At 56.4% G+C, this 11,845-nt stretch overlaps 1 protein-coding gene across 1 annotated transcript; it reads left to right on the top strand.

Annotated features, from left to right (window-relative positions):
- The first annotated feature begins 2,718 nt into the window (after positions 1-2,718).
- Positions 2,719-10,190, top strand: LOC135978189 (zinc finger protein 250-like). The gene is made up of 5 exons (XM_065579222.1): positions 2,719-3,290; positions 3,329-4,466; positions 5,370-5,496; positions 7,501-7,614; positions 7,957-10,190. The coding sequence occupies exons 3-5, from the start codon at positions 5,463-5,465 to the stop codon at positions 9,702-9,704; spliced, it is 1,896 nt and encodes a 631-aa protein (XP_065435294.1). The 5' UTR covers positions 2,719-3,290; positions 3,329-4,466; positions 5,370-5,462; the 3' UTR covers positions 9,705-10,190.
- The last annotated feature ends 1,655 nt before the right edge of the window (positions 10,191-11,845 follow it).

Below are 11,845 nucleotides of genomic sequence, written 5' to 3'. Positions count from 1 at the left end.
ATGCTAGTGCAGGGGCATCAGCTAGCAACCAGAGGGGAGCACGGAGATGAAATGTCCAGCCGTCTCTGTGGTGGAAAGGGTCTCTGAGGCTCAGGGCAGGAGGCTACCAACCCTCAGGGACCCGCTCTGACTCCTGTGCTCACGGCCCTCCAGGGGCTAGTGCAGATGGGAGTGGGGCACAATCGGGGGGGGGGGGGAAGGGCACACTAGTGACAAGGCACCTGCAAGGTCAGAGGTGCAGAGCACCCCCGCCATCCGGAGACCTGAACTGCCCTCCACACCAACCACATCACTCCTCCAAAATCCCAACCCGGCCTGGCCTCTCCCCGCTCCTCTCTGGGACACTCAGTGCTGGGCTAGAGTGCTGGGAGCCACCGTGTGAGGAGATCGTCTGCACAGGGGGATCTCGCTCACCGTCCTCCCTCACCCTCAGGAGGGGACACAGCACAGACCCGCCGAACCTCATCGCCCCTCGGAAGGGGGCTCAGGCCCAGCCAGATGTTCAACAAGGACAAGTGCAGAGTCCTGCACTTCGGACGGAAGAATCCCATCCACTGCTACAGGCTGGAGACCGACTGGCTAAGCGGCAGTTCTGCAGAAAAGGACCTGGGGATTACAGTGGATGAGAAGCTGGATACGCGTCAGCAGTGTGCCCTTGTTGCCAAGAAGGCTAACGGCATTTTGGGCTGTATAAGTAGGGGCATTGCCAGCAGATCGGGGGACATGATCATTCCCCTCTATTCGGCATTGGTGAGGTCTCATCTGGAGTATTGTGTCCAGTTTTCGGCCCCACACTACAAGAAGGATATGGAAAAATTGGAAAGAGTCCAGTGGAGGGCAACAAAAATGAATAGGGGGCTGGGGCACATGACTTATGAGGAGACGCTGAGGGAACTGGGATTATTTAGTCTGCAGAAGAGAAGAATGAGGGGGGATTCGATATCTGCTTTCAACTACCTGAAGGGGGGATCCAAAGAGGATGGATCTAGACTGTTCTCAGTGGTGGCAGATGACAGAACAAGGAGCAATGGTCTCAAATTGCAGTGGGGGAGGTTTAGGTTGGATATTAGGAAAAACTTTTTCACTAGGAGGGTGGTGAAGCACTGGAATGGGTTCCCTAGGGAGGTGGTGGAATCTCCTTCCTTAGAGGTTTTTAAGGTCAGGCTTGACAAAGCCCTGGCTGGGATGATTTAGTTGGTGTTGGTCCTGCTTTGACCAGGGGATTAGACTAGATACCTCCTGAGGTCCCTTCCAACCCTGAGATTCTATGATTGGGGGAGGTCCTGGAAGATTGGAAAGAAGGCAAATCTAATGCCCATCTTTAAAAAAGGGAAGAAAGAGAACCTGGGGAACTACAGACCGGTCCGCCTCACTCAGTCCCTGGCAAAATGATAGAGCAGGTCCTCAAGGAATCCATTTTGAAGCACTTGGAGGAGAGGAAGGTGATCGGGAACAGTCAACCTGGATTCACCAAGGGCAAGTCATGCCTGACCAACCTGATTGCCCCACGACAACATCCCTGTCACCCTCATGTCTCATTGATCCAGCTAACGTCCCTGTTTGGGCTAAACTTTCTTTCGTCTAGGCGATATTGACTGCCCAGAGACACTAGCTCACCCCCTCTGGTGCCTGGGCCATGGGCAGGGAAACAGCTACTGCTCTCGGTTACGCTGCAGCTCAAGGGGCAGAGGTCTGCGCCTGGTGGATCAAAGGGCCTTGGTCTGAGGATGAGTCGGGGGGGGGGTCGGTTTGGCTCCCCAGGATGTTGAGGTTGGGAGCTGTACAAATATAGGAAATGACACAAAAATTGCCCAGCCGCCTTGTCTGTGCGTGATCCTGGGGGCAGGAGGACAAGGCCGCTGTCTCTGAGCAAGACCCAGCAGCATCAGGGGTCGGTGCCGGATGTGCAATGGGCACAAACACGCCTGCCACAGGCTCACTTGTGCAGCAATCCCTCTGCACTGCTCCTCCCTGGTCCAGCCAGCCCCAGACGAGCCTGTCCCAGAGACACGGGCTGTCCCGTCGCCCCAGTGCCCCGTGACCCCAGCCGGATCTGGAGCGGCTCCTCTCTCAGAGGACAGCCCGGCAGAGCTGGGTCACAGCTGTGGCCTATGGAGGGTCCCTGGTTTTGAACACGTAACATCACACAAGGGGCTTCCCGAACTGTCTGGGCGATGCTGCTCCACACGCTCCCCAGGACATTAGGAACCAGGCGGTTGTTAGGGTTCAAACGCCCCTCCCCAGGCGTGTTCGCAGCCAGAGGCTGGCAATAGGGGGTAGGGGGGACTGGCAATGGGGGACGGGGGGCAGGGAGAGGCTGGCAATGGGGGCGAGGGGTGCAGCCAGAGGCTGCCAATGGGGGGCAGGGGGGTGCAGGGAGAGGCTGGCAATGGGGGCAGTGGGGTGCAGCCCGAGGGTGGCAATGGGGGGCGGGGGGTGCAGGGAGAGGTTGGCAATAGAGGGCAGGGTGGTGCAGCCAGAGGGTGGCAATGTGGGGTGGAGGGGCAGGGAGAGGCTGGCAATGAGGGGCCGGGGGATGCAGGGAGAGCCTGGCAATGGGGGCGGGGGGTGCAGCCATAGGCTGGCAAGGGGGGCAGGGAGGGGCTGGCAATGGGCGGCGGGGGTAGCAGCCAGAGGCTGGCAATGGAGGGGCAGGGGGGGCAGGGAGAGGCTGGCAATGGGGGGCAGGGGGCTGTGGGTCACGCCCCTTCCCCCGCTCCCCCCCAGCCGGAGATCTGCCCGGGACGCTCCGTCTCCCAGCGATCCTGGGGCAGGCGCTGGCTGCAGCCCGGCCGGACGCACAGGAAGGGGCCGGGCTCGGGAGCGGTGGGGGGGAAGTGGGGCGGACAGCCCCAGAGATCGGACCTGGGGCCGGGAGGAGACCCCGGGGAAAGTGACTCCGCACAAGGGCTCCTGGGGGGGGGGGGTCCCCTGTGGGGCGGTGTCGGGGAGGGGGGAGCCGGAGTTGCGGGGCGGGGGGGGGGGGGGACGTTGTACTGTCTGTGCAGCCGGGAGATTTGGGGGGAGATGCAGGGACGCTGAGAGCCACTGACCAGAACTGTGAACACGTGTCTCTGCCAGCCCCTGCTCTGCCCCTTCCCCGCTCTGGGCTGGGGCAGGGGTGGGGGTGCAGGACGGGGGAGGGAGTTTGGGTGTGGGATGGGGGAGGGGCGCAGGCTCTGGGAGGAAGTTTGGGTGAGGGGGTGGGTGTGCAGGCTCTGGGAGGAAATGAGGGTGGGAGGGGATGCTGGGTGCAGGCTCATCTGGGGCAGTGGTGGGGTGCAGGAGGGGTGGGGGGTGCAGGTTCCGGGAGGGAGTTTGGGTGCAGGAGGGGTGCAGGGTGCAGGCTCTGGGGGGGAGTTTGGGTGCAGGGGGTGAGGGGGCGGGCGTGCAGGCTCTGGGAGGAAATGGGGGTGTGGGGTGCCAGCTCTGGGATGGAGTGTGGGTGCTGGATGCAGGCTCTGGGCAGGGACAGGGGTTGGGTGCAGGAGGGGTGAGAGGGTACAGGGCCTGGGAGGGAGTTTGGGTTGGCGGGGAGGGAGTTTGGGGGCGGGAAGGGATGTGGGGGTAGGTGGTGGGGTGCAGGCTCTTGGAGCGGGTGGAGGATACAGCATTTACCTGGGGCAGCGGCTCCTAGGCGGCATAGGCCAGGGGGTCTCCGCACGCTGCTGCCCCCCTCACTCCCCCAGGGGCCGCAGCGCAGGGATGGGCCTTTTTTAATCGCCTGGGGGAGGCAGGTGGGACCAGGGGCCGCATGGCGGGGGGGGGGGGGGAGTGTGCGGGGGCGGCAGGTGGGGGGGAGGGGATGGAGGGTGCGGGGATGGCAGGAGGGACTGGGGGACGCATGGGGGTGGCAGGCAGGGTCGCGGGAGAGACCCGGCCCCGAACATTTGTGGAGCCGGGCCCCAGGCCAGGAATATTCCTGGTGCCCAGGCACCACGAGCCCCTACAACTCGCCGCCCGTACCTCCTCATCCCGCCCCCCACCTGCCAGGTTCTTCCTCGCCACCCCCTCCCTGCCAGTCATCTCCCTGCCTCTCCGCTCCCCCCTCACCCCTCTGTGCTATGGGGAGGGGGTGGAGGAGAGACCCTGGGGAGCAGCAGGAGGGGGCGAGCGGGGGGCGGAGTGTGGGCAGAGTCTCGGGCTGCAGAGGCGGGGCAGGGAGCTACTCCCCCCTTCCCTCCGCCCAGAGAAGATTCATCCCCCGCCCGCGCTTTCCCTGTCTGTAGAAATTCCCTCCAGTTCATCCCCTTTTCTCTCCTTGTCACGTGTCGCCCAGCGTGGCAGAATCTCGGGGTCTGTCTGCAGGGAAAGAACCTGGGGAATCGTGATGGGAAGGTACCTAAAGCCTGTTCTCCCACCTCCACAACTGCCCTTCTCGCCCTGCCAGGCTGCAGAACGACGCCCACGCTTCGCTCCAGCCCTTGGCACAGGGCAGAGAAATGGCTGCAGCGGAGCCAGTTCAGGTAGGGGTTCTTGGGGGGTGGCTGGTGGGTTGCTGCAGGAGGGAGGGGGCAGCAATACACAGGGGGTGAGAAGGTTTGGGTCTGGTTTGGAGGTGGGAGCGGGGCAGGAAATTCCCAGGGTGGAGAAAGGGAGGAGGCCAGGGGCTGGCAAACCTGCTGGGACTTGTTTAATAAGTGCCCTGGATTCTAGGATCAGAGCCATGCGGTTCGGAGGGGAAATGCCCTAATTTGTGGGAGAGGAAACAACCCACCTAGGTGAGGTTAGGAAACACTGACCAGGCTCCCAGTGCTGGAGCCTGACCCGACTGACCAATGGCAGCTGCGAAATATGAAAGGGGCAGCGTAGGGGCCCTGCCCTTCCCTTCATATCCAGCTCCTCACAATGAGGAGGGTGTTGGTATCTACCAGGGAATTGTCCCTGGACCCTGCCAGGGCTCCATCTCCTGTATCAGCCCCTGGCTAGTAGGTGTGTGATGGATCTGCTGGGAGAGACCAGGGGCTCTCTCTTCGTCCCCTCACCTGGGTGTTTCCTGGATGCTCTGGTACCAGATAGATTCATGGAGGGCAGATTCATCGATGGCTATTAGCCGGGATGGGCAGGGATGGTGTCCCTGGTCTCTGTTTGCTAGAAACTGGGAATAGGCGACAGGTGAATCACTTGATGATTCCCTGTTCTGTTCATTCCCTCTGAGGCGTCTGGCACTGGCCACTGTCGGCAGACAGGATACTGGGCTAGATGGACCTTTGGTCTGACTCAGGCTGGCCGTTCTTATGAGTGGTTTGGGGGTTGGTCTCTGACTGCGAGCCCCTCAGAGCTTCCATTTGATTGGCTCCTTTCCCCCATGAATAGTGGAGTTGTGGCTGGGGCAGCAGGCACTGAGTGGGGGGCACCTGTTGTTTCAGGGGCCGGTGAGCTTCCAGTAGGTGGCTGTGTATTTCACCGCGGGGCAGGGGGCTCTGCTGGACCCCGCTCAGAGAGCCCTCTACAGAGACGTCATGCAGGAGAACTATGAGAACGTGACCTCGCTGGGTAAGGGTTCCTGTCCCCTCGGTTCTTAGGAGGGGAAATGCAGAGTTAAGGCTTATGGCATCCCCACAATGCAACCTCTACTCTGCCCTGTTTCAGCAACACCCCAACAAGCCAGTGACACACACCCTAGCGCTCTGCCCTCCCCTGCTACAGGACGCTCTGGGAACAGCGCACAGGGGCAGCACAGCACGAAGTCTGACATCTTCTCTTTGCTAGGGCAAAACTTGGATTTAGGTCCAATGTGACAAACAGAAACTTGTGACCCCTGGCCGGCACTCACACACTGATCCCACTCCATACAAACCAGCTCGGACCTGCAAAGTGAGATCACCCCTTTCCCCTCGCCCCGAGGTTTCCTCCTGAGTCACAGACTTCGCTTAGCTCTCACTGAGCCCTGAGGATCACTAGCACATATGTCACCAGGATGCTGACAATCTCAGTGACAAGACCTCACCCCTGTGCACCTTCACGGACCCAGCCTCCAGCCCTTAGCACGGGCATGAGGCAGACTAGGCCCCCAAGTTTTACATGCAGCTCTCTTCATATCACAGTCACATCTCTGCCAAGCTGCTCCCAGTCATCCACAGCTGACACACATGCAGGAAAATGCTGGTATTCCGATCCGTGGAACACAACACAAACGGTGGCATGTTCTTCTCAGTGGTTCTTCATAGCTGTATGTTTACCCTAGAGCTTTTCCCAGCATAGCTGTGTTGGTCAGTGGTGTGATTTTTCACACCCCCATCACACAGAGCTAGGCTAGCAAAAAGTTTAAGTGCAGACTGGGCAAGAAAGTGGGTTTTTTAGTTCAGAGAACTTTAAACTATTAATCTTAACACAAACATTTTGGTATAAAAGGGCAAAGCTTCCAAGAGGAACTTCTGCCGAATGCAAGAAAAATGCACCACACACATAGTGTGAAAGCTATCGGAGCTCGGGCTCAGGCTTCAGTTCATGGGTGTCGTTCAGGTTCAGTGGCCGCAGCCCATCCCCTTGAGCAAACCTTTCCCTGGGCCAGCAGATTGCTGGCAACCCTCGCGCACTTCATAGGGATGTAGTCTGGCAGCACGTGTGCATTTCCAGGTCAGCGACTGCTCAGTTTGGCTTGTGCTGCTCTGAGATTCCAGATTCCGCAGCTATTGGCTTTCAGAGCTGGTTTCCTGCAGAAGATGGGGTGTCCTGTATTAACAGATCAACGCCAAGTGACTGTGATCAGTCCAGGGACAATTAGAACCAGTTTCAGCCCCAGCTGTATGCAAAAACATTTCAAGACCAAGATGATTTTGTCAAAAGCTGCCTAGGGTGGTGGGGCTGAATCTCAGGAACATCTTTAACCCGTCACCCCATACTGGGACCAGTAACCCGTCCATGAATGACCATAGAAACCAGCACATTTCAAGGCCATCTGAATGCACCTGTGGAATTTAGGGTAGTTAGAATAGTTGGTTTTTATGCAGAAAATGATGCTTCTGTGGACTAGCTATTGCCTCTGCGGGAGGTGGATGACCTACCCCGACAGCAGAACCTTCCCATTGCTGAGTATCTACACTGACCCACTACAGCACTCCAGTCATGGTGTCTCAAGTGTAGACACATCCTGAGATACGACATTCGGTGACACCCCCTGTCCCTCCTATTCCTCACTGCGCTGAATCCCACCAGCCCGTGCTCAACGGTCCCAACTCTCCTACAACTCCCCCATTCTCTCGGGGTTTCTCTCTGGGATGAAGAAGCAGGTCCAGGGTAACTTCCCCTCTGGCTGGGGCCTTAACTTCCTGGAACGTGGAGTTCCTGTCTCTGTGTTTTAGGACCCCGTTTGCTGAGCAGTGTCTGGCTGTGTGTGTTCCCAGCAGAGATGGGGAGAGTTAAATCCCTCATACGCAGAGTCTCCTGCACCTGGGGAGCTGCCCCCAGCCTTTCCCTGCTGTAAAATGGGCTGGGGTTAAAGTAATAGAAACGTCCCATGAATTCCCTGATCTCCCTTGTTTTCTTTCCCCTGAGCAGGGTGTCCAGTTTCCAAACCTGATGTGAACTCCCAGCTGGAACGAGGGGAGAAGCCGTGGGTCCCGGATCTCCAGGGCTGTGAGGAAGGAGAGATCCCCAGAGGTGCCTGCGCAGGTGAGGGATCATTAAACCAACTCAAAGCTCTCAGTGCCCGAAGGAAACAGCTGGGAGTCCCTAAAAGCCTTGTGAGCTCTCGGGGTTCAGGAGTATCCCCAGGAGGCCGTGTATCCTCAGGGCAGCTGTCGCTCATGGCTTCCTGCGCATCCTGACTGACACCTGGCAGAGCTCCCTCCCTGAGGGGATGTGGAGGCAGAATTGTTCCCCTCCTCTCTCCCCTATGGGGAAGAGTTGTGGAGAATCCAGCTACTAGGTTTCTTTTCTGTCTCTCCAGCTCTAATTTTGGTTGTTTTCCCCTTTCCATCCCTGTGTCTGAGGTTTCTCTCTCTGTCCCAGCAGGTGCTGGGATGGTGAGTGAGGAGAAGAAGCAGAATCCTCATCAGGAAGATTCTGAGCAAGTGGCACCACATGGGGGATTATCGCACGATTCCAGAGGGAATGTGTCCCGACATCGTGTGCAGGGCAAAGCCTGTGGGAGTCAGCACAGGCCAGAGAGGGAGCAGAGAAACCAGCCAGCGGAGAAAGTGGGTAACTCCATTAATTGTCAGGGAACTCACCAGGACCTCCTGGAAACCACAGCCCAGGCGAGAATACCCACAGGAGAGAGAAAAGACACATGCACTGAGTGTGGAAAACATTTCACTAACCACTCAGGCCTTTTAAAACATCAGAGAATTCACACAGGAGAGAGACCCCAAGAATGCAGTGAGTGCGAGAAAACCTTCACTCTGAGCTCTACCCTTAGTAACCATCAGAGGATCCACACAGGGGAGAAACCCTACGAATGCTGTGAGTGCGGGAAAAGCTTCACTCAGAGCTCAGCCCTTAATAAACATCAGAGGATCCACACAGGGGAGAAACCCTACGAATGCAGTGAGTGCGGGAAAAGCTTCACTGTCAGCTCAGACCTTACTGGACATCAGAATATCCACAAGGGAAAGATACCTCATCAGTGCTCTGAGTGTGGAAAAATGTTCACACAGAGTCCAGCTCTTATTACACATCAAAGGATCCACACTGGAGTGAGACCCTATGAGTGCCATGAATGCGGGGAAAAATTCACTGTCAAGAAAGCCCTCAATACACATCAGAGGATCCACACGGGAGAGCGCCCCTATGAGTGCTCACCTACTGACCGCTACACTTACCTACATGCCTCCAGCTTCCATCCAAGACACATCACACAATCCATTGTCTACAGCCAAGCCCTAAGATACAACCGAATTTGCTCCAACCCCTCAGACAGAGACAAACATCTACAAGATCTTTATCAAGCATTCGTAAAACTACAATACCCACCTGGGGAAGTGAGGAAACAGATTGACAGAGCAAGACGGGTACCCAGAAATCACCTACTACAGGACAGGCCCAACAAGGACAATAACAGAACACCACTGGCCATCACATACAGTCCCCAGCTAAAACCTCTCCAGCGCATTATCCACGATCTACAACCTATCCTGGAAAATGATCCCTCACTCTCACAGACCTTGGGAGGCAGGCCAGTCCTCGCTTACAGACAACCCCCCAACCTTAAGCAAATACTCACCAGCAACTACACACCACACCACAGAAACACCAACCCAGGAACCTATCCCTGTAGCAAACCTCGTTGCCTACTCTGTCCCCATATCTACTCTGGCAACAGCATCAGAGGACCCAACCACATCAGCCACACCATCAAGGGCTCATTCACCTGCACATCCACTAATGTTATATATGCCATCATGTGCCAGCAATGCCCCTCTGCCATGTACATTGGCCAAACCGGACAGTCCCTCCGCAAAAGAATAAATGGACACAAATCGGACATCAGGAATGGTAACATACATAAGCCAGTAAGTGAACATTTCAATCTCCCTGGTCATTCTATTACAGATTTAAAAGTCACTATCATTGAACAAAAAAACTTCAGAAACAGACTTCAAAGAGAAACAGCAGAATTAAAATTCATTTGCAAATTCAACACCATTAATCTGGGCTTGAATAGGGACTGGGAGTGGCTGGCTCATTACAGAAGCAGCTTTTCCTCTCCTGGAATTGACACCTCCTCATCTATTATTGGGAGTGGACTACATCCACCCTGATTGAATTGGCCCTGTCAACACTGGTTCTCCACTTGAGAAGTAACTTCCTGCTCTCCATGTGTCAGTATATAATGCCTGCATCTGTAACTTTCACTCTATGCATCTGAAGAAGTGAGGTTTTTACTCACGAAAGCTTATGCCCAAATAAATCTGTTAGTCTTTAAGGTGCCACCAGACTCCCTGTTGTTTTTGTAGATACAGACTAACACGGCTACCCCCTGATACTTGACACCTATGAGTGCTGTGAGTGTGAGAAACTGTTCAGACAGAAATCAACCCTAATTACACATCAGGCAAGTCAAGACATACAGGAGAGAGACCCTATCAGTGTTGTGAGTGCGGGAAAGGCTTCAGTGTGAGCTCAGACCTCATTGTACATCAGAGAATTCACACGGGAGAGAGACCTTATAGATGCTGTGAGTGCGGGAAAAGTTTCACTCAGGGCCCACACCTTACAAGACATCAGGGTGTTCACAGGACAGCGACGCAGTGAGAAAAGACTTTTTTTAAAAACACATTTGCTAATTCCCACATAGTGACCTTGTGGTTGGTTTGCACCATTTGTGTCCCTCTGGTCTCTCAACTGCCTCGTGTGTTGCCCACTTGTGCCTTTTACAGGTCACCCTTCTCTGGGGTGAGTCCCTTGCTCCTTTCTCCTGTGAGTCATTGGAGTGTGTGTCCTTCCAGCAAGGAGTTTCCATCAGCCCCAGGTGGGGGAAATAGGGGTGACCACAAGTCGCCTCACTGAGTGAAAATGGACATGGGGTTTGTCTTCTGCTCTAGGATTTCCCTGGGCGTCGGCGTGCTGGAGGTAGCGATCCTGATGTAAACACACCGCTCTGTTTGCAGTGCTGACATAGCCCGGGCACAGGGGTTGGGGTTAGCCGGCATCTTCCCCTTTGGCCTGTCCTAATGGACACCCATTTTCCTAGTCTGGACAATCCCTGAGCATCACATTTATACTGTCACCCCAGTAGCAGAGCGATTGTTAGTCACCAAGTCCCCCCTTTGCTGACAAAATGTCTCCTTCCCAGTTGTGCTCACGCTGGTCCAGGTGGTGCTGGGCAGCAGGTATTTTTCTTTTTTACCATTTTCCTTATTTAAAATACATTTCCATGTAACGAGGAGGAGCAGGAGTGGGACAGATGGATCATTTCAGCCTCTGCAAGGCCGGAAGGCAATGGGGCGAGTCGGAGGGATTCCCTCCTTCCCCATCACCGTCACTGTATCTGCTGACTCCAGCAGCGCTGGCCTGTGTCTGAGGCACAGTGGAGTTTATCCATGTGTATTTTGTCCCCCTCCCCCCCCCCCGCAGCAGAGAGTCTCTGCACTTAGGATCAATTTGATCCTGTATCCAACTCATTAGAGCTGGAGATGAGTGTCCCAGGCCTGGGTGGGGAATTCCAATGGTGCAGGCGGGTGCTCCGGCCGGGAGAGAGGCCTCTTCCCAGCTGTCTCTCCCTGCAGCAGCACCTAGGCTTGGCGGGGAGGCGACCCCCTGCCCCCCATATCAGCTGCAGGGCCGGGCCCACAGGATAGGCGCCTCTCCCTGGCAAGGCCAGGGCTGGCGTCAGGCCTGGGCAAGGGCAGCTCAGGCTCAGCTGGGTTGGCGCAGGTTGGAGGCCGGGATAGATTGGGGCTCAGGGAAGGGTACCCCTCCCCTGGCCATGGCAGCCCCCCGGGTGGGTTGTCTGAGGGCCCAGGCGGCGCTAAGGAGGCTGCTGGGTGGCTGCGCGGCTGTGCAGCTTCCAGGGAACTCGGGCTGCTTGTCCTGTACTGTAAGTGTAAGTGCTGTTATTTGGAGGAAGAAAAATCTGTTGTTGTTTTTTCACATCTATTGGAAGTTGAAAACTTGGTTTACAAGCCCGGCCTTAATCACGGAGACGCTCCCGACACCCACACACTCCTCCTTGCGTCTGCTTTGTACAGTTAGACTTGAAGCTCCTTCCCCTAGGAGCTGCCTCTCACAATGTGTGTGTCTAATACGACACCGAGCGCAATAGAGCCTCAGTCTTGGGTGCAGCCTCTCAGGGCCGTCCTTACCCATACGCAAAGTGTGCAGCTGTGTGGGGCACCAGCTCTTCCCCAGGCCCCGCCCCTCCTCCGCCCCCACTCCCTTGAGGACTCCAGAAGCGGTCGGG

The sequence above is a fragment of the Chrysemys picta genome, unplaced genomic scaffold (assembly GCF_011386835.1).
Source record: "Chrysemys picta bellii isolate R12L10 unplaced genomic scaffold, ASM1138683v2 scaf158, whole genome shotgun sequence".
Taxonomy (NCBI): Eukaryota; Metazoa; Chordata; order Testudines; family Emydidae; genus Chrysemys; species Chrysemys picta.
The sequence above is the reverse complement of the archived record's forward strand: the minus strand, read 5'-3'. Positions and strand labels throughout refer to the sequence as shown.